The sequence below is a fragment of the Erpetoichthys calabaricus genome, chromosome 18 (assembly GCF_900747795.2).
Source record: "Erpetoichthys calabaricus chromosome 18, fErpCal1.3, whole genome shotgun sequence".
Classification (NCBI taxonomy): domain Eukaryota; kingdom Metazoa; phylum Chordata; class Cladistia; order Polypteriformes; family Polypteridae; genus Erpetoichthys; species Erpetoichthys calabaricus.
In genome coordinates, this window is record NC_041411.2 from 67,223,828 (window position 1) to 67,245,038 (window position 21,211).

The following is a 21,211-nucleotide window of genomic DNA, read 5'->3' on the forward strand; positions in this document are numbered from 1 at the left end:
ACCATATTCACTTTTATATTTCAGAGCCACCTTCTGATTCCATTATGTTACAAAACTGCTACTGCCCTGTGCAGTCGGTACAATAGAAAGTCAGCTGCATTTTACACATGCGTTTTCCTTCTTGCTTGTCACACTTCTCTTCATATACGGTGTGTGCTTTAATGTCATAAAATAAAAAAATGTGTGACACGTGTTACACATCAAATGTCATGACAAAATGTCTATTTTCTATGCTCAAGTGTTGTTTCTTCAGGCTCATAACGGGGCTGACATTTGAATATCAAAAAAAGAAAGTCAGTTTTGAAAGAGTAAAGCAAAATGTGAAAATGCATGTCATCTTATTACTTGCCAAAGGCAAAGCTTAAAATATTTCACCTTGTTTCTACCATTCCTTGGGTTATAAAGGCAAGCGTCTAAAGCTGGTATACTGCATAGCATCATCTCACTCCTATGGTAAAAGAGGGTTTTTCTATCAGCAAACACTATTTTTGCATGCTGAAGTAGAAACATTGGGGGGTTTCTTAGAAGCATTTCAGGGTAGTTCACAAGTTTACAACTTTTTACATGTATTACACATAACTGAAGGCTTGTTGGGTTCAGTGAATCTGTCAGGGCCGCATTGTAAGTTTAAAGCTGGACTCAAAACCACCTTACAGTTTGACAGATCGCCTTTCTGTACTGAAACCATCTCAGGGTGCTTTATCAGTTTTTAACTACACAACATTTAATTATATCTCTATAGTTTTATCATTTCTGACATAAAGAGCTGGTTAGCCTATCCTGGAATGGGCCCAAGGCGCCACTGATCTACGTATGAAAAAGTTTGGTTCAGGAACCCATTGATGGACTTCTGGAAGTGGACACAATTTTCACATGAACTGAATGTTGCTGCAGCCTTAAACTGATTTTGGGTTAACGTCACTTCAAATCAGCCTCTTAAGCACAGGCTCATTGTCTAATAAAGGGCTGGGCAGTTTATAGAGAGCTCTACACGAGAGTGATTCATGTAGACACTCATTACTGGAATGTGGACTTCTCTGGGAAAGAGAGACGGCAAGCCATGACCCATTGACCCCACTCCTTCACAGCTGTCCATCTCAGTGCATGCTCAACGTTTGCCAACGGTCTTGCAACGGTATTTGGCCTTGTTATATATTAGCATCTTTAGATAAGAAGATTTAGCACTGGTGTCTCATTGCTCCTGGAGTCTGGGTTCAAATCCTGGATTGCATTAATTCTGCATGTTATTCCCGTGTCTGCATTTCTCCAGGTAATCCAGTCATTTTCTCAACAACAACAACAATATTTATTTCTATAGTACATTTTCATACAAATGATGTAGCTCAAAGTGCTTTACAGGATTAAGAAAGAGAAAAAAGACAAAATATAAAAATAAAATTAGGCAATACTAATTAACTTAGAAGAACAGTAAGGTCCGATGGCCAGAGAGGACAGAAAAAACAAAAAAAAAAAAACACTCCAGAGGGCTGGAGAAAAAAAAACAAAATCTGCAGGGGTTCCGAGGCCATAAGACCACCCAGCCCTCACTAGGCATTCTACCTAACATAAATGATCTCAATCAGTCCTTATGGTTTTCAGGCTTCACATGGAAGAACTTGATGATGATGGTCATGTGGTCCTCTGGCATTTAATCCATCAATGTAGGGACATCACAGTGCTTTGATCAGGCAATGGTGGTGCAGATCGCCACCACAGAAATCCAGAAAGAGAACAGCAGAGAAAGTAGGGGTTAGTACGGATTTGGGAGCCACCGAAATGATAATGATAATGAAATGCATGTACAGGATATCAGGGTTATATTAAAATGAAGCTATAAGAAAGCCATGTTACAATAACTGGGTTTTTAGCAGTTTTTTAAAGTGCTCCAACGTATTAGCCTGGCGAATTTCTATCAGTGAACTATTCCAGATTTTAGGTGCATAACAGCAGAAGTCCGCCTCACCACTTCTTTTAAGTTTAGATCTTGGAATTAATAATTAATAATAATAATAATTCATTCATTACATTTATATAGCGCTTTTCTCAGTACTCAAAGCGCTATCCACACAGGGAGGAACCAGGAAGCGAACCCACAATCTTCCACTGTCTCCTTACTGCAAAGCAGCAGTCTAAGCAGACCCTCATTTGAAGATCTAAGGTTACGATTTGGAGTGTAAGGTGTAAGACATTCTGAAATATAAGATGGAGCGAGATTATTTAAGGCTTTGTAAACCATAAGCAGTATTTTAAAGTCAATTCTAAATGGCACAGGTAACCAGTGTAGTGACACTAAGACTGGTGTGACGTGCTCGGATTTTCTTTTCCTAGTTAAGATTCTAGCAGCTGCATTCTGCATTCGTTGCTATCGATTGATGTCTTTATTTTGGTGGTCCTGAGGGGAGTGTGTTGCAGTAATCTAGCCAACTAAAAACGAAAGTGTGAACTAATTTCTCAGCATCTTGCAGTGTTATAAGAGGTCTAACTTTTGCTATATTTCTTAACTGAAAAAATGCTGTCCTAGTAATCAGTAACAAAGTGTGTTAGCTTAGATAGCAATACAACATTAACACTGTGGGATTGGGGGTGTTTGCATTGTTTTGTTAATTGTCCACAGTTGGTTTCTGCCTTGTGCCTTTTTAGTTTATTTAGCTCAATAAATAAATAAATACAGATTACTCTGTTTTTGATTTTTAATACATTGGCAAACCTTTCGGAAAACATTTTCACTTTTTCATCACGGGTTATTGGATGAGCAAACACAGAAAAATCTATTGATTTAAAAATGGAATCTGCAACACAATAAAGTGTGCAGAAAGTGAAGGATAATTCATTTCCTGAATCCACTATATATATATATATATATATATATATATATATATATATATATATATATATATATATATATATATATATATATATATATATATATATTCACGGCATTCGAAGACAATCTGATTGTATGGGTGGTTACCTACCAGGTAACACTTGTGGTTGGCCAGCAATCTGCTAACATCCGCCACAGTGCCCTCAGTTTGTGAGGAGCAGATCATAGAATGGTTGAAATAGTTTACTGTCAAATAAATGCAAAGAGTACACGACACATGTTTCGCCCTCATTCTGGGCTCATCAGGAGTACACACTCCACTGCACTCCCTCTCGGGAATCGAACCTCGGACGTCAGCGGCGATGCCCCTAACGTTGCGCCACGGAGTGTGGTTCGTTTATTTGACAGCATGTAGATCGGGGCAATTACATTCACGGCATTCGAAGTCTGTGTCACAATCTGATTGTATGGGTGGTTACCTACCAGGTAACGCTTGTGGTTGGCCAGCAATCTGCTAACATCCGCCACGGTGCCCTCAGTTTGTGAGGAGCAGATCATAGAATGGTTGAAATAGTGTGTACGCCTGATGAGCCCAGAATGAGGGCGAAACACGTGTCGCGTACTCTTTGCATTTGTTTGACAGTAAACTATTTCAACCATATATATATATATATATATATATATATATATATTTATATATAGTATGTAGCAAGAAAAGTTAATTCAGTATGAATTTAACCAGATGTTCACTCTGGCTCTTCACTAACTTTATAAGTGTTCCTACGGTGTGCAGACTTGCTTTCAACTTTTATTATGTCCATCTGAATCCATAATCTTTCTCTCCACATTCTAGTTTGCAGACTCATGTCTATGAAACTTCCAAGAAGGGGATGTTCTAAAGAAAGCCTTCCTTGAACGAAGACATGCAATATTTGGGAGAGCAGCAATTGATGGCTCCGTCAGTGAGGCTATGTTCCCACCCTCTTCATTTCCTGATCCACTTTCTGCTGATGATTTCTTGGACGCCTGCCTGGACTCAGAGGGCCGCCCGTCTGCAGCTTACATATAAAGGTAAGGTAAATGGCACATCTGAGTGTTCTGGTTATTCACGTTTTCACTGAAGTGGTGGAGCACTGGAGTAGCTGAAGGTTAATGCAGTATGGACTGGTAATGATGGGCATAAGAATGGCTGTGTAAAAGGATGGGTTGCATCATCTATATGATTCTGAACACATGTAGTTCATCTGTCTGGTTGACCTTGTTAACTGGACCTCCAGGTGTCACTGGACATTTTTAGTTTTAGGAAAAAAACAAAATTAGGACAAACTGACTGCACTAGAGGAGAGCTACTGAGTATATTGGGAGAAGGATGCTAAGGATAGACCTGCCAGGGAAAAGGAAAAGAGGAAGGCCTAAGAGAAGGTTTATGGATGTGGTGAGAGAGGACATGCAGGTGGTGTGTGTGACAGAGCAAGATGTAGAAAACAGAAAGTTACGGAAGAAGATGATCCGCTGTGGCAACCCCTAACGGGAGCAGCCGAAAGAAGAAGAAGAAGGACAAACTGACTGCCCTAATGTTTACTTTCAGATGTCATTGTTTTCAGTAAAAGAAGTTGTTATCCAAAGAGTGAAACCTGAGTGTTAAGTACTGTCAAATAGTAATAATTCATTACATTTATATAGCGCTTTTCTCAGTACTCAAAGCGCTATCCACACAGGGAGGAACCGGGAAGCGAACCCACAATCTTCCACAGTCTCCTTACTGCAAAGCAGCAGCACTACCACTGCGCCACCTGTGATGGCAAAAAAACTCATGGTACTCATTGCATTTATAAAGTTAGGATTCTTACACTTGAGTTTCACGTTGGCACAGAGATTAACACTGCTGTCTGACAGCTCCAGGGACCTGATTGGAATATTGGACCACTCTAAGTGTGTCTTTGTGAGTTCATTTTTTTTGTAAATTATTGCAGGTGCCACCTTCACTACAGTATCTATTGTAATTAGTAATTGTGCATTTAATTGCACGGTGTAATGAAAGCACAAACATTGATAAAGGGTTGGGAACACCTCCTGATGGCCCCATAAAATTGTGAAGAAGAAAAAAAAAACAAGACAGTTGACAGCGATAATGACAGGACAGCTCTCCAGACACAAGTTCAGAATAGAACTGATTCAAATTGGCAGTGACTGTGCTTTTAAATGATCCTGGCAGGAAGAGGTAGACAACAGGAGTGAGGTCACTGGTGGAATGGCTGTCGGGCTTCCATTCTGTACAGGAAGGAAGAGAGAAGGCATTAGACAATAGCGCCACCCCCCTGATTTGGTGTGTTATTACCATCACTAGGGCCCTTAGGCTGCCTCCAGTATACACATGCGTGACAAGAGAAATATGAAACGTTAAATGTAGCATTTGTGGAGTTTTATTTCTTTTAAATTTATTTTCATGTATATACATATTTACTTTTTAAAATACAAATATCTATCTATCTATCTATCTATCTATCTATCTATCTATCTATCTATCTATCTATCTATCTATCTATCTATCTATCTATCTATCTATCTATCTATCTAATCCTGCCTACTATACTAAAGTATCTATCTATCTATCTATCTATCTATCTATCTATCTATCTATCTATCTATCTATCTATCTATCTATCTATCTATCTATCTATCTATCTATCTATCTATCTATCTATCTATCTATCTATCTATCTATCTATCTATCTAATACAGCACTTTTTTGCCTTCTTATTTCACGTAATACTTTTCATTGATCTATCTGTCTTGCAGTCCTCATTAACCTTCCTCATTCTTATGAGCATCCCGCCTGTAAAACAAATGGTTGATCTTCTTAGTAAGGGTGTGTTTTATACTCAGCCTATAGTCATATGAGAGATGTTCATCTGGGGTCTGTTGTTCATTTATTTTAATCAGCTTACTATAATATAGGAACATTTCACTATTTTGGGCCATTAAAGTAAAGAACATAACCATTTTAGCCCTAGAGAAGGACACCATATTTTAAGTCCTCTCAAGTCAAATAGCTTTTTTCTTTTATAGCACCCATTTAGTGTATTGTAGCAGACAGTGGCACAAAATCACATTTCCTAGGACCACGTTGCCAAATATGCATAAACACAGGGAACATGTAAAACAGGTCAAGAACAATGCTATACTTACGACAGATACATCTCTATACTGTATATATAAAATCCAATGTCTGTCTGTCTGCTTTTCACAAGAGAACTACTTAACAGATTTAGATCTTTTTTCTATAATTTGCTTAAGCATTCTGGTTGATTTTGCGACTTCTCTCATTGCGATAAGTTTTATACTTCGCTTGTGGTACCAATTTATTTGTGTGAATCCGAGAGAGACGTAGCGGGCCAAGGGGAGGGGGGTCCTCCTCACTCATGAGCCAGCCTCGGGACATATCTTACATCTACTTAGCTAGCAAACAAGAAAACTTATTTAGGTCTGGTTTTTTTCTATAATTTACTTGAACATTCCAGTTGATTTTACGACTTCTTTCATTGTGCTAAGAATCATAATTTGCTTGCAGGAGTGATTTATTTGCGGGAATTCGAGAGACACTCTGTGGGCCGAGGTGAGGGGGAAGCGTGACATCAGGAGTGGGTAGCCGGGAGGGGCCCTCCTCACTGTCCTTTTTCACTACTACACTAGCAGAGCCGCGGGGCTTGGCTAGGAAATAATAAATTTACCGTAATAGGTATTTGAATAGATTGTAATAATTTGAAATAGATAGTAATAAATAAATAAATAAAAAATAAATAAATAATAACAAAAACTAGTAATAAAAAACAAACCATAATAACAAATGTACAACATTATAAATAAGCTACTAGGAGCAGATCTGAGGGCAGGGGGGCAGCACAGAGTCCAGACAGCTGAGGGGTAGAAGCTGAAAAATCTTTGACAATGGTGTGCATTTGTTATCAGTTTGTGTAGATTTTCAAAAAAGAGTCTAGATTAAAAAAATCTTTAAAATTTTCCCTTTGGAAAATTTGAGGTAAAACACACCAAAAATCAAGAATAAGAGGCATTTCAGCTCCTCCAAACACACAGTGTGTTCTTCTTTCTGGGGCTTTCAGTGGCAATTAAACAAGATTTTTAAGGGGTGTGGCAGATGGCTGGGGACCCTACCCAGCTAGGACGCCTGGAAGGGCCGGGAAAAAGACAATAAGGGCAATGAGAGGGCAGCCGCCCTGGTTCACATGAGGGCCACAGGATCACAGCTTAAACGCTCAACCCTGTTGGAGCCTGTGGGCACGGCTGAGGGGCGCCCAGGGGATTATAGAGCCTTGGATTGCAGCACTTCTGCCACACCCGGAAGTGCCACCATAAGAGCGTCATGAAGCACCTGGGGCACATCTGGGGTGTTATAAAAGAGGCCACCTCACTCCATTAGTCGAGCCGGAGTTGGGGGGAAGAGGACAGAGGTTGCGTGTGGAGGAGTGAGGGCGGCAGAAAGAGAAGAAGGAAGAGAGAAAGAAGAGACTGAATATTTGGCTGTTTTTGAGAATTGTGTGGTGTTTATATTAGAGTAATAAACATGTGTGTTTTTGGACATCTGGTGTCTGTCTGTTTACGGGGCTGATCTTCCACAGGGGAGATGAACAACTTCCAAAAGCAGCCCTACTGAAGACAAGTAGTATGTATTCAAATATATATTTAAATATTCTATAATGTTTCTCGGATTGCTGCAATATTTTGTTTGATGTTTGCTCCAATTCCTTTTTAGATATTATATTTGTAAATATTGTATAGCAAGAGGCCTCATAAGTGTGTTGATTAATAAGAATAAGATAGCAATATAACATACTTAAATCCATTTAATCTAATTCGGAGTTGTTGGGGAGCTGGAGCCCACCGAGCAGCACAGAGCACAAGGCAAGAAACGGCTTGGGACAAGGAGCCAGTACATCACTCGATCCTTTGACACACACCCCCAAAAGCAGCTATTATGGGGTCACCAACTCATCCAAACTGAGTGCCTTTGACTTTGTGGATGGAAAACTAGTAGTGCTTGAAGGAAAGCCCCCACAGACGCAGGGAGAGGGCGTAAACTTAATCACATCCAGGCAGAGGGGTTTGAACTCAGGATGTAAACTCTGTGTGGCAGCAGCACTACCCTCTGCACCACCCTAATAAACAGAAATGAATGCAGGCCAGTTAGTAACTCACAGATTGATCATCTTTTATTGAAAGCTCAACACTTGAGCCAAACAATGGAGACCTCTGACAATTTGAAGACCAGTCCCTTAAGTGTAAGTGTGAATGAACCCTGAAGCATCACCTTCATTCACCATGACCCATGTCACTCTTACTGTACTTTAATCTGCCGTGCCTACTGCCAGTCCCCTGTCGCTGTAACGGTGGAAGCTTTAGTGACTATGCCACCCACTCAAAGCTGCCCTGCCCTAATTTCCAAAGTCACACTCATTGTTCAGTCATTATGTGTGCCCACCCCACCAACCTCTCATACTTCATTTTTTCAATCTGTGTGTTTTTTTGTTTTTTTTTTACATTTTTCCCACTCCACCTCCTAAATTTTATAACCTTCTTAGCCTGATTATGACCATAATCTTTCAATTTTTTTGTTTTGGTTTCAAATTGTATTCTGACCTCTGCTTTTTTGAGGCTTCAACTTCTTGTCTTTTGATAGCGTGATTCACATAAATGAGATCTTCCTTAATAAAGTCTCAGGGTACTTCAGTACTCTTATGTGTGTTCCCCGCTGCCCCAGAGTTAACCGCAAGCGCTGAAGAGGTTGTGAAAAGGCAAAAACTTAGGGTGGGCTTGGGCCCACAGTGACCTATAATGACAAGTTTTTGTTTTAGTTTTGCCGCAATTCAGATATTTTTAGATGACTGGGTGTTTTGGTTTTGATGTTCTGTTAGTTCTTAGAGTTGTGAAATTATGTGGAGAGCTCTATACAAACAGACTATTGTCCTCAACACCGGGCTATGGACATAGTCAAGTGCTGTGCTTGCTCAACAGTCTGTGCCGTTACCTAAGAAACCATTGTCTGTGCCGGGTGACAAACAATTCTGCTATCTCCAAAGCACTGGAAGTGCTTCTCAGCACTGATACAGGCCTGCTGTTTCCTCCCTGCTGTCAAATTCCATTCCCATGAAAGGTTTGGATGGATTACTTTAAAATCAGTGCTGCCATTGGAGGTTAGCATGATAACTGGAGCCAACGGTTTATTATCCACCATCAGTGATTTGAAATGTGCTTGTGGTTCTTAGATTGTCACTGACATGAGCATTCAGTTCACTTTATATATCCACGTTGTCCATGATTGGGGCAGAATGTATCTTGCGGCCATTTGTGTAAGGATGGGATGTCATGCAATAGCAATGCACACTCGTTCATTTAGATGAGAACAGTTTAAAACTGCTGGATAATCTGTAAGGAACGTCACTGGGAGTAAACAGGAGTATGCAAGGGGTTCTGAAGTACCTAAAGTGAACTGATCTCTGAATCCGTGAGGACAGAACTATGAACTACTCGGCCATCTTAATATAAACATCCAATATCCTGGAAACTAACGACAGTGTTCAGAGGTTTTGGCAGTGATGTTGTTTTTGGAATATGATATTCATTTAGCTAATTAAAGAAATAAATAAGGGAACACATTTGACTTGAGGCCTTTCTTGACTCTGACCTCCCGTTTGCAAAATACTTTTATTCAGGAATAAACAGAAGAGACGCCTGGTGATGAACTGGAGGTGGATGGCCTCTTTTATCTGTTGCGTTTTGAGAACAGCTGCTGTTAATATTCTGATTGTAGTATAAAACCAAAATTAAATAAACAGGCTCGAATGAACCCAAGGCCATCATTCCAGATTTTATCAGTAGTGTTGTAAGGGAGGTACTCAAAACATTTTAGAAACTGCTGATCTCGCTCATGCTTTTAACTCTGTTTGGCACCTTTAGTTTACCAGTTATTAGAAGATTTAATACTGCGTTTCTCAAAATGGTTTGAAACAACAGCTATTTCTTGGAACATTGGAAAAATTTTGACAATTCAACTAGCCTGCTAGTGCTACTCACCTGAATTCACCTAAATAGCATGAGTTTGAGATTCTCTGAAAAGGATTGAGGAGTTTACTTTGACACATCTTTTTCATCATCTTAGCAATGTGCAGAAGCTTGTAAAAAGGTAATGAAGTGTTAGATTATATCGTGAAAACTGTTAAATATAAATCGAGGGACGTTACACTCAGTCAATATAATGCACTAGTGAGACCACATCTGGAATACCGTGTACAGTTCTGGTCACTACAATACAAGAAAGACATAGCAGCACTTGAAGCTGTGCAGTGGAGTGGAGAACAACCAAGTGCATCCCAGGACTTCAGGACATGTCCTACTGTGACAGACTCGGAGAATTAAGCCTGTTTAGTCTCGAGCAGAGGAGACTGTGTGGGGACTTCATCCAGGTCTTCAAAATCCTCAAAGGCTTTGATAAAGTAGAACAAGTCTTTCAACTTAATGGTGAATCACGTACTTGAGGACACCAGCAGAAATTAAGAGGAAGTGCATTTATAACAGAATCCAGGAAGCACTTCTTTACACAAAGAGTTGTAGGAATCTGAAACAAACTACCGAGCCATGCAGTTCAAGCAGAAACCTTGAAATCCTTTTAAGAAGAATCTGAATGAGATATTGGGGCAGCTTAGCTATTAGCTAAACGAACGAGCTTGATGTAACAAATAGTCTCCTCTCGTTTCTCAAATGTCTTATGGTCTTATGTAAAATGTTACTCTCTATCACATTACTTGTAAGGTATTCCATATGACAACGGTTTTTTGTTATAATAAATTTGTTAGCTTAGCCAGTAGGCTGCAGACTCAAATTTTAAAGCTGTTTCATAATTTGACATTTTGTAAGTAATCATGTAGGCTCATACTTAGTATGTGTAGTCCTGCAAAACTTCCTACACTATGTGAAATAGGACGGCCCAGACACACACAGGTGGACACCGATTCAGCCATCACCACAGGTTTATTACACAAATCTATTATATACAAAGTCACTAAGTGCTCCGCCACCAAACCCCCACAGTCTCCCGAAGTCCAGGCTCTCAATAGCCACTTTCTTCTTCTCACACAAATCACACTTGGGCCTCTCCTCGCCTCCTCTGCACCGACCTCGTCTTCCTCCTCACCCGACTCCAGCCTTGATTGCAGGGCGGCGGCTCCTTAAATAGGCAGCTAATTGCTGGCCGCACCCAGCCACCTGTGACATTACACCCCCGCTAGCTGAGACCTCCAGGGACCAGCGGACCGTTCCGCGAGGACGAGAACCCCTCGGCGGCAAGCCGACACTCCGTAGCCTAGGGCCCGATCCTGTAAACAAAACAGAAAAACAAGGGCGGAGGCGTTGCCCTGACGCAGCCCCACGGCTCATCCTCAGTTGGGCCAACGCTCTCGGCCTTGATCGGCACCCAGATGCTCCCTTTTCTGGCCTCCACCTCGGCGACTTCCACAATCCCCGCCACGGGACCACCAGTGGGATCACGCTCCGTTTCCATCCACAGAGGACGGCCCTTTGCGGGACGTGCGCACCCAGCGGCATATCCTCCCATATCGGAGGAACTGGCTTCCCCAAGCCGCTTCCTCCGTTTAATTTGGGACGCCACGACGGTTTGGATCTGCCCATTGTAAGAGGGTAGACCCAGCCCCGCTGGCATCAGGAGCTTCATGGGGTCGGTCTCCCTTACCTTCCCCGCTGTGCCTCTCCTTCCAGGAGCTCCTGCAGCGCGCCGATCCTCTCGATCTGACGCCACTGCCATCCCTCCTGACTCCAGCGTCTCAACGTAGGTGAGCTCCCCTGTTGTGCTGGGCCTTTCAGAGATATTATTTGGAATGCAGGTCCGCACCTTGAGCCAGGTGCAGCATCCTGCCGACTACGCCACTGTGAAATAGGACGGCCCGGACACACACAGGCGACACCTCCTCGTCTTCCTCCTCACCCGACTCCAGCCTTGATTGCAGGGCGGCGGCTCCTTAAATAGGCGGCTGATTGCTAGCCGCACCCAGCCACCTGTGACAACTATCGTACGTTATAACAATTCATACTCTTTATCTATTCATTTATCCATCCACCTGTATTACTATCCATCCTTTCATACGTTGTTCAATGCATCCTTGTCAGTATTTTTTCTCAACATGCACTTACCGTTATAATTACAATGCTGGTCCCAGAGGAAAGTACCAGAGAAAGTCAATGCATACTTAAACCTAAACACATTCATATTTATTCAAAATTCACCAGTTTATAGTCACCAGTTTTTCCTAACCTTGACTTGTTTAAGATGAAGAAAAAAATGGCAGTGCCTGATCTTCTAGCGCCATGTGGAGTAACAACATTTATACTGGGTGGGAATGGATACCTGAAACTGGGCTGAACTTCTGGAGTGAATAGGTTGGTCTTCTGGATTGATCTTTTTAGGGATCAGGCCGCTGTGGTGATGTCATAAGGTTGAAATGGAGAAGCTACAAATGGTTTGGGGTCCCACTGGCAAGCAGGGAGATAGCAAAGAGTGAAGCATGATGTCAAACTAGGGGCACAGAATTTTTCTGGAAAATTTCACCCAAATATATAGCTTACTTACCTCATATACTTTGTAATGGTGGCCAAGAAGAAATTCACGTTTTCGTGCAGAATGGAGAGAAAAAAGTTTATGGTATAATACAAGACAATAGTGAACAATGCTGTACAATGGCAAACGTCCATGAAAAAATGAAAAAAGATCTCCTGTTTCATAATCCACATGTCAGTTATCCAGTCATATGTACAAAGTATGTAAAATTGTGATGATAGCAGTCCATTCTAATGCTCCTTCTTCCCAACAGGGAGCCTCTAGAACCCAACGCTGTCGATGCCGAATGTGCTGACAGATGGGGACAAATCACACAAGGAGCAAGGGGATGGTGTAAAAAGTATTCCATGCTTTTATTATAAGAATCAAAACAAAACCAAAAACAGTGTCCACAGTGCAGTGCTCAAAAACGTCCATAAATAAATAATCCATAAAAATAAGTGGATAGTCGGGAATAAAAACACAATAAATAAATCCATTAAAAGCAGAGGTTAAAAATGCAGTCACTGGCTCCTTCAGATCCCAGCCCACCTCTTTCTTCGTCTCCCCGGCTCACCCATAACTCGCAAAGCTGGCGGAGACGCAGCAGCCACAAACTTCATCCCCCACCCCTGTCTTGGCTACCTCCTCACAGCGCAGCCAGACCATCCGAGGTCGGCACTTCTCCCGTCATCCTTCATGCACCTGCAGTCTTACTTCAGATCCCTGGGGAGGTCATCTGCCATACTCGCTACACTCCACGCCATTGTTCAGCGGGGCGAACCAGCCCCTCAGAGTGCTACAACCTACGTTCCTTCGTGGGGTCCCTGTTCGTGCTGCCTTTCCTCTCTAGGTGGCCAGATCGTCCTCCTGAGACTGTTCTTCATACTACTTTTAACTTCCTTCCATCATTTTCCTCCTTATTTTTCTTGTTCCTTTCCAACCTTCCTACCTCACACTCGCTTCTCATTTTATATGTGGGGACGTGGCCCAGGTGTGGCGATTAGCAGCTTCCAGCATCAATTACGGACATGGACAATTCCTCACCTGTGCATTTCAGAGCGGAAATGCCCACGCCGCTCCAGCCACACTATGATGCCCCTTCCTTAAGCTGTGAGTACGTTGATTATTTATTTTAAAAAGCAATGAGCCGCGGACCTAACTTTACCACAAAAATTAATGCTTTTTGCTAAAATATGTTTAAATAGTTACTTCTGGAATAATCCATGCACATCATAAACACAAAACTAAAGCCTCATGAGAGAGTCACCTTTTGAACTGAAGACAAGACTCTTGACCAATGAATGGAGAGACAGCAAGGAGTTAGCAATGCACTGAAAGAAAGCAAGGAAGAGCAACTGCTCCAGGTGTATAAGACTGAAACAAAGTAGCAGCTGTCTGCAGTTAAAATAGTCGGAGGTTGGGCTTCATATTTGTTGTTTTAGAGGTGTTTCCCATTGTCCAAACAGTAAGGACGTTCAGACAGGACTTCAAAGGTCATGTGTCGGCTTGGTTTTAAATAAAGCAATAAAATAAAGGAAGGGCTGAGCTGTCAAGTCACACCATTTTTCATCTTGGTGATTGCTACATAAATGAGTTCTTCCATGAAAGCATTCAGAAATTCATCTGGCATTTATTAAAAAGGATACTTCATCCATTTCCCTCATCCACCTATTTTCAGAATCCATTTATTACAATGTGAGGTCACAGGGGAGGGTGTGTTGCGTTAGGCGCGGGGCAGAAACCAGCTCTAGACAGGACACACTCACTCCCACCAGGCCAGTCAGCTTAATATACCCACCTTAGGGATGTGGTGGGAAATCAGAATAATTTTAGTTCCTATCAGACACTGAAATTGTCTTTGTTCCAGAATTTTGACAGCAAGCAAATTGAATCTGGGTAATGCAGAAAGTGTGCAGTTAAAAAAAAGACAGGTTGAAATACTTGAAAACATAAATTAACTTGTAAAGTGTCCCTGATTTTGTGATTATTGTGGCCAACCACATGATCACTCCTTATTTAGGATGCGGTTCACTATAAAAGGTACTATATAAAGCAAAGGGTGTTTGTTTAAAATTGGCCTCCTTATCTAGATTATCCCATAAGAAAGCTTTTATTATAATAGTGGTATTCACTGCATCACAAGTCTTAGAACATTAGAACAATCTGGACAAGTACAAGACATTCAGCTCAACAAAGCTTGCCAGTCTTCTCCACTTAATTCTTCTAAAGAAACATCAAGTTGACCTTTGAAAGTCCCTAAAGTCCTACTGTCCACCACACTGCTTAGTATCGGATTCCAAGTGTCTATGGTTCTCTGTGTAAAGAAAAACTTCCTAATGCTTGTGTGAAATATACTCTTAACAAATTTCCAACTGTGTCTTTGTGTTCTTGATGAACTAATTTTAAAGTCACCGTCTCGATCCACTGGACTAATTCCCTTCATAATTTTAAACACTTCAGACATGTCACCGCTTAATCTTCTTTTACTTAAACTGGAAAGGCTCAGCTCTTTTAATCTTTCCTCATCTCCTGTAGACCTGGAAGCAGCCCAGTTGCTCTTCTCTGGACCTTTTCTAGTGCTGCTATGTTCTTTTTGTAGCCTGGAGACCAAAACTGAACACAGGACTCCAGATGAGGCCTCACCAGTGTGTTATAAAGCAGGAGCAGAACCTCCTTAGACTTGTACTCCACACATCAAGGTGCTATATAACCTATCATTCTGGCTTCTGAACACCATCTGGTAGTTGATAGTGTCAAGTTCACCACGACTCCTAAATCCTTCTCATAAGGTGTAATTTTGATTTTCAGACACCCCCATTGTGTATTCAAACCTAACATTTTTAATTCCTACGTGTAATATTTTACTTAAATTTTCATTGGGCACAGATCTGCCCAAGTCTGTCTGCTATCCAAGTCCAGGATGTAACCCACTTGTCCATTTCCTGTTCACTGGGGGCCAGTACCTGTCACATTAAATACGGAGATACAAAACTACATAATGTTAGTAAAAAAACAAAAGCGCTGTATCGTAAAACACAAGGCTGAAATACCAGTCCCCACCCCATGGAAAAGGAGGAATCAAGGATACTGTGAGGAATTGGTGGTCATTGTGGATAAAGGGGTAAGCTAAGCAAACAAAAATACATGTAAATCACAAAAATGAACGACTTTTGCTTGCTCTGCTTCCCCTTAGATAGGACAGATTGCTCCGGGAGCGTAGCTGGAGACGTCTTTCTTATCACGTTGTATATACGGCTTATCAATTTTGTTTATTTTCATGTTCAAGGGGATATTGGAATTGATACAAGACCTAAACTATTTATTTTTGTTTTCTATAAAAAATGCACTGTCTATTAAATTAGAAACAGAAGGAGCAGCTCCTTCATGATCATCGTGGCTCTGTTATACATTTGTTTTCTTAAGTCTACGAAACAGATGTTTTTCCACAATAATAATACTGAGTGACAAGGGGGAGTGGGTCAAAATGAAGCTGACGTTTTGTTCCAGCACCGAAAATCTCGAAATGCTATTTATGTTATAATATTTTTTTTAACTGTACTTTTCCTGAATCACAGGATTGACCGGCACACTTTGTGAATTGGCAGTTTTGGGGAAGGGATGAAAGCTCAGTAAAAATAAGGATTCACACTCTTTCAGCTTTCAAACTTCACCTTTACACTGTGTGACACATAAAAACAATAGTGTTAGGCAGAATGCAAGTCATTTTTTAATGATTGAAGAGGTTGTGGACCACCAGGCTGGCACCGCCGCCTCAACCCGACACAGACAAGCTTGAGACACAAGTTCAAGGCACACACGACTTTTATTTTTCTCTTTTTACCTTGTGGGAATCGCCTTCCCCCATTTCCCACAAGTATTGCACAATCCAAAAGCACAGCACAAAACAATACTCTTCCTTCTCTCTTTTCTCTTCCTTCTCCTCCATTCCTCTGGTCAAGCTTTGTCTTCCTCCTGCTGACTCTGGCTCCTTGAATAGTGAATGCTGCCTCCTTTTATACTGCACCTGGAAGTGCTCCAGCTGCTTGATAACCTAGTTTCCAGCAGCACTTCCAGATGTGGCGGAAGAACTGACCAAAAGGGCTCAGCAGATCCTGCTGTAGCACCACTGGTGGTGCCCGCAGGTCCCTACAGGGCTGCACCAAACTTCAGCTCCCATGGAATCCAGGCGGGCTGTCATCTAGCGTCCCGGGGAAGGAAATGCCCTGGCCACACTTGCTCCTCCTGTCCTCCCAGTGTGGAGGTGTCCTGGCCAGGCAAGGGCCCCAGCCGCATGCTACAAGGTTTTGATCTTTAAGGTGTGACCAGTGATCCAGAATGTAGCCAGTACTCACTGAGAGTGAAGTGAATGGTTGAGGTTTGGAATCACCTACCAGAAATTAGGAACATTGAACAGGCAGTGGTCAAAACAATTTAAGCTGAACTTCACAAACCGGACAAACCACAATTCAATTTTAAGAAGAACCTGAAATGCTTTGAATAGAATGTTTCTTTTAAGGCAATGTAAAGAATTATTTCATTATTGGCTTTAAAGATCAGACATGTCCTCACGGCGAGCCCCCTTTTTCTTACAGAACAAAATAACTACTTTGTCTCAAATAATTGACACATTTGCACCCGATGAGCTACATCAGAAAAGTGTCCCTAGAAACGAGGCACTAAATCACATCAGGTTTGGACAATCCAATAAAATGTGAAAAAAAGTAAATCAATGAAAACAAAAGAAATGGAAATAAAATGGAAAGAATATCAGACTAACAAATATTCGTAGATGTTTACACCAGAATAGCCTTCTCTTCTATTTTCATATCAAACATTTGGAGAAACTTGACTTGTCGCACCTTACTTAGTTTAATCAAAGACTAATTTTTAAAATTAGACAAGTTAAAGGAAGGACACTGATGGGGGATTAGATATGAGGACATGGTTGCATTGTATTTTGTGTGAATTTCCCATTGGGATTAATAAAGTATCTATCTATCTATCTATCTATCTATCTATCTATCTATCTATCTATCTATCTATCTATCTATCTATCTATCTATCTATCTATCTATCTATCTATCTATCTATCTATCTATCTATCTATCTATCTATCTATCTACTCGGCAGCAAAGGCCAGTTTTCACAAGGGATGAAGTAGAAAATCAATGAAGTTTATATGGGAAAGGTGAGTTCGTTCATTCTTGACAGTAAAATGGACTTCACGCTGCAAGTACAATTCACAGCAGTCCCTCCACACACACACACACACACGCACGCGCACACACACACACACACACACACACACAATGGTCTCTGTTTCTTATTAAAAGACCCTGAATCTGACATATGTAATAACTGTACACATTTACCTCAAGGCAGTCAGAATTTGGCTCCTTTCGACATTCTCCCTCGCCTGCCAACTGCAGTGATGATCTGCCTTTCATATTGACTCATCTTAATAACAAAAATATTTCCAGGTAAACGTACTGTATGTATATAAATAGTAACAAGCACATGCTCTCCTGGAGTCTCTCCACACTTGGAATAAATGCCAAGGAGTTCAGTGGGTGTAATATTTAATATACAAAACAGACGAGGAGACGTGAATGCAAATAACAGAAAAATACAAAGCCTCAAACCAAAATAAAAGTACTGTTTCCATTCTCAATCTGCCTTGACTCTCAGGTGGTGTTGGCCCAGACCCCCAAAATCATCATGGCACTCTCCTGTGTCACCTCTGTAATGTGAACCCTGGTATCTTCTTCCTGCCAATAAGCATTTGGCTCATCTCTTACTATCTCTTACTATCTCATCTTACTATCACTGCTGGTCAGATCCATCGTGACATCAAGATACCCGTCTTTTGCTGTCCACCAGGCTAGAGATCCTATAACAAACAGCCCACCGGTATTTCAGCACTCCAAGCCTTCATTAGGTCTTCATCTCAGCCTCCAAACAGCCCACTTCTTTTAGGAGACAACACTTATGATATTGTAGAAGGCCCAGATGGGGGTAAGCAGCCAGGTGGCTTCATTCTTCAGAACCGTGACTTTTCCAGACTTTGACCGTGACTGTGTCTCTTTTTAATGATTTTGAACCCTGGAGGTTTATTTTTTCATAATAATGTTGCTGAATGGATTTTTGTTTTCTTCTCCTCTGTTTTTAACTGTTCATCCCTTATTTATGCTGGACTTTATACTGTTATTTTTATTGTATGTTAACCAAACTGAAAATGTTTTTAGTTTACTCGGTGCTTAATATATATTGAGTTCTAAATTATATGAAAAGGTTTTACAATTTAATGTTATTGCATTATATTTTTGTTCTAGCACTCTGAGCCTGCATTCCTTAAAGGCGGCTCCAAAAAAAAGAATTTGAACTGACCTGAATCGCAGTTTTGAATACTACAACGCTGTCTTGGATGTTGTCTAACCTTCTTTCACACCTGCACAGCTTCTTTCTAGTTGTATTTTTTTCTTCAAAGAGTTGTCTCTTCACAGTTTGAGAGAGATAAGATTACAAACAAGAACCCTTAATAAATGGCCTGTATTTAGGTCCGTCACTTGGGGTCCACTTTAGTTTTGTGCTGGGCAAACCAGGGAACGGTAGACTCCAGTGACTGGTCATCTTGTGCTACTGTGAAAGATCGATGTATCACATGTGTCACTGCAAGCTGAGATCATCCAACTAAATTCCAAAACTTTGTTAGTAAAATAATGTGGTTGATCACATTAAAAGTCGCACCGTCAGAGAAACATGATACACGTGAAGGAAAGTCAATGATTATCCTTGTCGGTTCATCAGAATTATGGTATGAACTTAGTCAGTGTTAATGTGAGTACTGGACATGGATGGGCATCCTGCTCCTTCTTAGTACTTATATGACTACCAGTAACGACGCACTGCCCGTGAATACACTTGACTTGACCATTCCTAGATTTCATCCTCTTTCTCTGTACGTTTATCATTCATTTGCTCAGAGGTTGATGCGCTTGCTGCTTCCTGAGCAGCTCTTCTTTTCTCCACCCTAGCGGCCCTCTTCTTCTCTTCTTTCGTCAGCATCTTTTCACGTTAAAACTGATTAAGTCAGTGTTTGTGTTGCAATTACTTATACGTTTTCTTAAATTTTTCACTTAAGCTGGCACTTAAGTCTTCACTCTGCCTCGAGAATGATTTAAGATATGAAGAGGTAGGGGAAGTGAAGGTTTTCTTTCTGTTGTTCTTTATTTTGCCTTATACAATTTCTTGTATTAGGAATTTGTTAGTTTTCGCATACCCCTTGGGGTCAGAGCGCAGGGTCAGCCATTGAACAGCGCCCCTGGAGCAATTACAGGTTAAGGGTCTTGCTCAAGGGCCCAGCAGAGTAGGATCTCTTTTGGCAGTGACGGGGATTCGAACCGGCAACCTTCTGGATACCAGCGCAGATCCTTAGCATCAGAGAACGGCACCCATACACATGCGCCGCACGGCCGCCCTACTGGCCGCTGCTGAGAGTTGATTCAACAAAAAATAAAAAGAGGAATAACCTTGGAGGTCAATCATCACCTCGAAAGCAGAGTGTGGACGTCAAGTAGTATATGTGCACCAAATTTCAGGTCAATAGTTAAAACGGTTTGAGAGCTACAGGTGATTTAAAATCCCGGACAGACAAACGGACAGCCACGGTAGCATATTATATGTAAAGATTTTTGAACCGCTCAGTCCATTCATAAACTCTCATATTGTGCAGGAAGCCCTGTATATGTTTTGAACTCTGATACACTTTCAGCCTATAAAAAGCCATATCACTGTTCGCTGCTTTTCTTTGGTGCAAATGGAGAGCATAGTGGCCTTGTTTATATCTAGAAAACAAGAGGAGAAACTGATTGATCAAGGTCGGAACTTTATCACTGTGACCACAGACACACCACGTTTCCACATGGAAAGCCAAACAACCAACCCAAATAAAATTATCATAAACACGTAGGATATTATCAGCTTAACCTCAGGTAATGACCAAATACAAAATATGATGTATTATACTGTCACTAACACAATAACTTAAGACTTTTTGATCTTCTATATGAGAAAAAGGCAAACTATAGCTTATCAAAAATGTAGCACTTTTAAGGTAAGACAAGAATTTCAAGGCTATTTGTTTTCCAAATCTTTACTGTTTAAGAATTGAAACTGGCATATCAGGATCAGAAAACTATAACCATATACTGTATAATATACAGTTGTGCTTGAAAGTTTGTGAACCCTTTAGAATTTTCTATATTCTGCATAAATATGACCTAAAACATCATTAGATTTTCACTCAAGTCCTAAAAGTGGATAAAGAGAAACCAGTTAAACAATTGAGACAAAAATATTATACTTGGTCATTTATTTATTGAGGAAAATGATCGAATATTACATATTTGTGAGTGGCAAAAGTATGTGAACCTCTAGGATTAGCAGTTAGTTTGAAGGTGAAATTCGAGTCGGGTGTTTTCAATCAATGGGGTGACAATCAGGTGTGAGTGGGCACCCTGTGTTATTTAAAGAACAGGATCTATCAAAGACTGCTCTTCACAACACATGTTTGTGGAAGTGTATCATGGCACGAACAAAGGAGATTTCTGAGGACCTGAGAAAAAGAGTTGTTGATGCTCATCAGGCTGGAAAATGTTACAAAACCATCTCTAAAGAGTTTGGACTCCACCAATCCACAGTCAGACAGACTGTGTACAAATGGAGGAAATTTAAGACCATTGTTACCCTCCCCAGGAGTGGTC

General features: G+C 41.0%; 1 protein-coding gene across 2 annotated transcripts in view; it reads left to right on the forward strand.

Annotated features, from left to right (window-relative positions):
• Nucleotides 1–21,211, forward strand: part of si:dkey-49n23.1 (semaphorin-3D) — a 321,365-nt gene that overhangs the window by 141,914 nt on the left and 158,240 nt on the right. For both annotated transcript variants that reach the window (XM_028824096.2, XM_028824097.2), the window contains exon 2: nt 3,678–3,895. In XM_028824096.2, coding sequence (XP_028679929.2) covers nt 3,748–3,895 — 148 coding nt within the window. In that variant the 5' untranslated portion in view covers nt 3,678–3,747. The remainder of the gene's footprint in view (nt 1–3,677; nt 3,896–21,211) is intronic.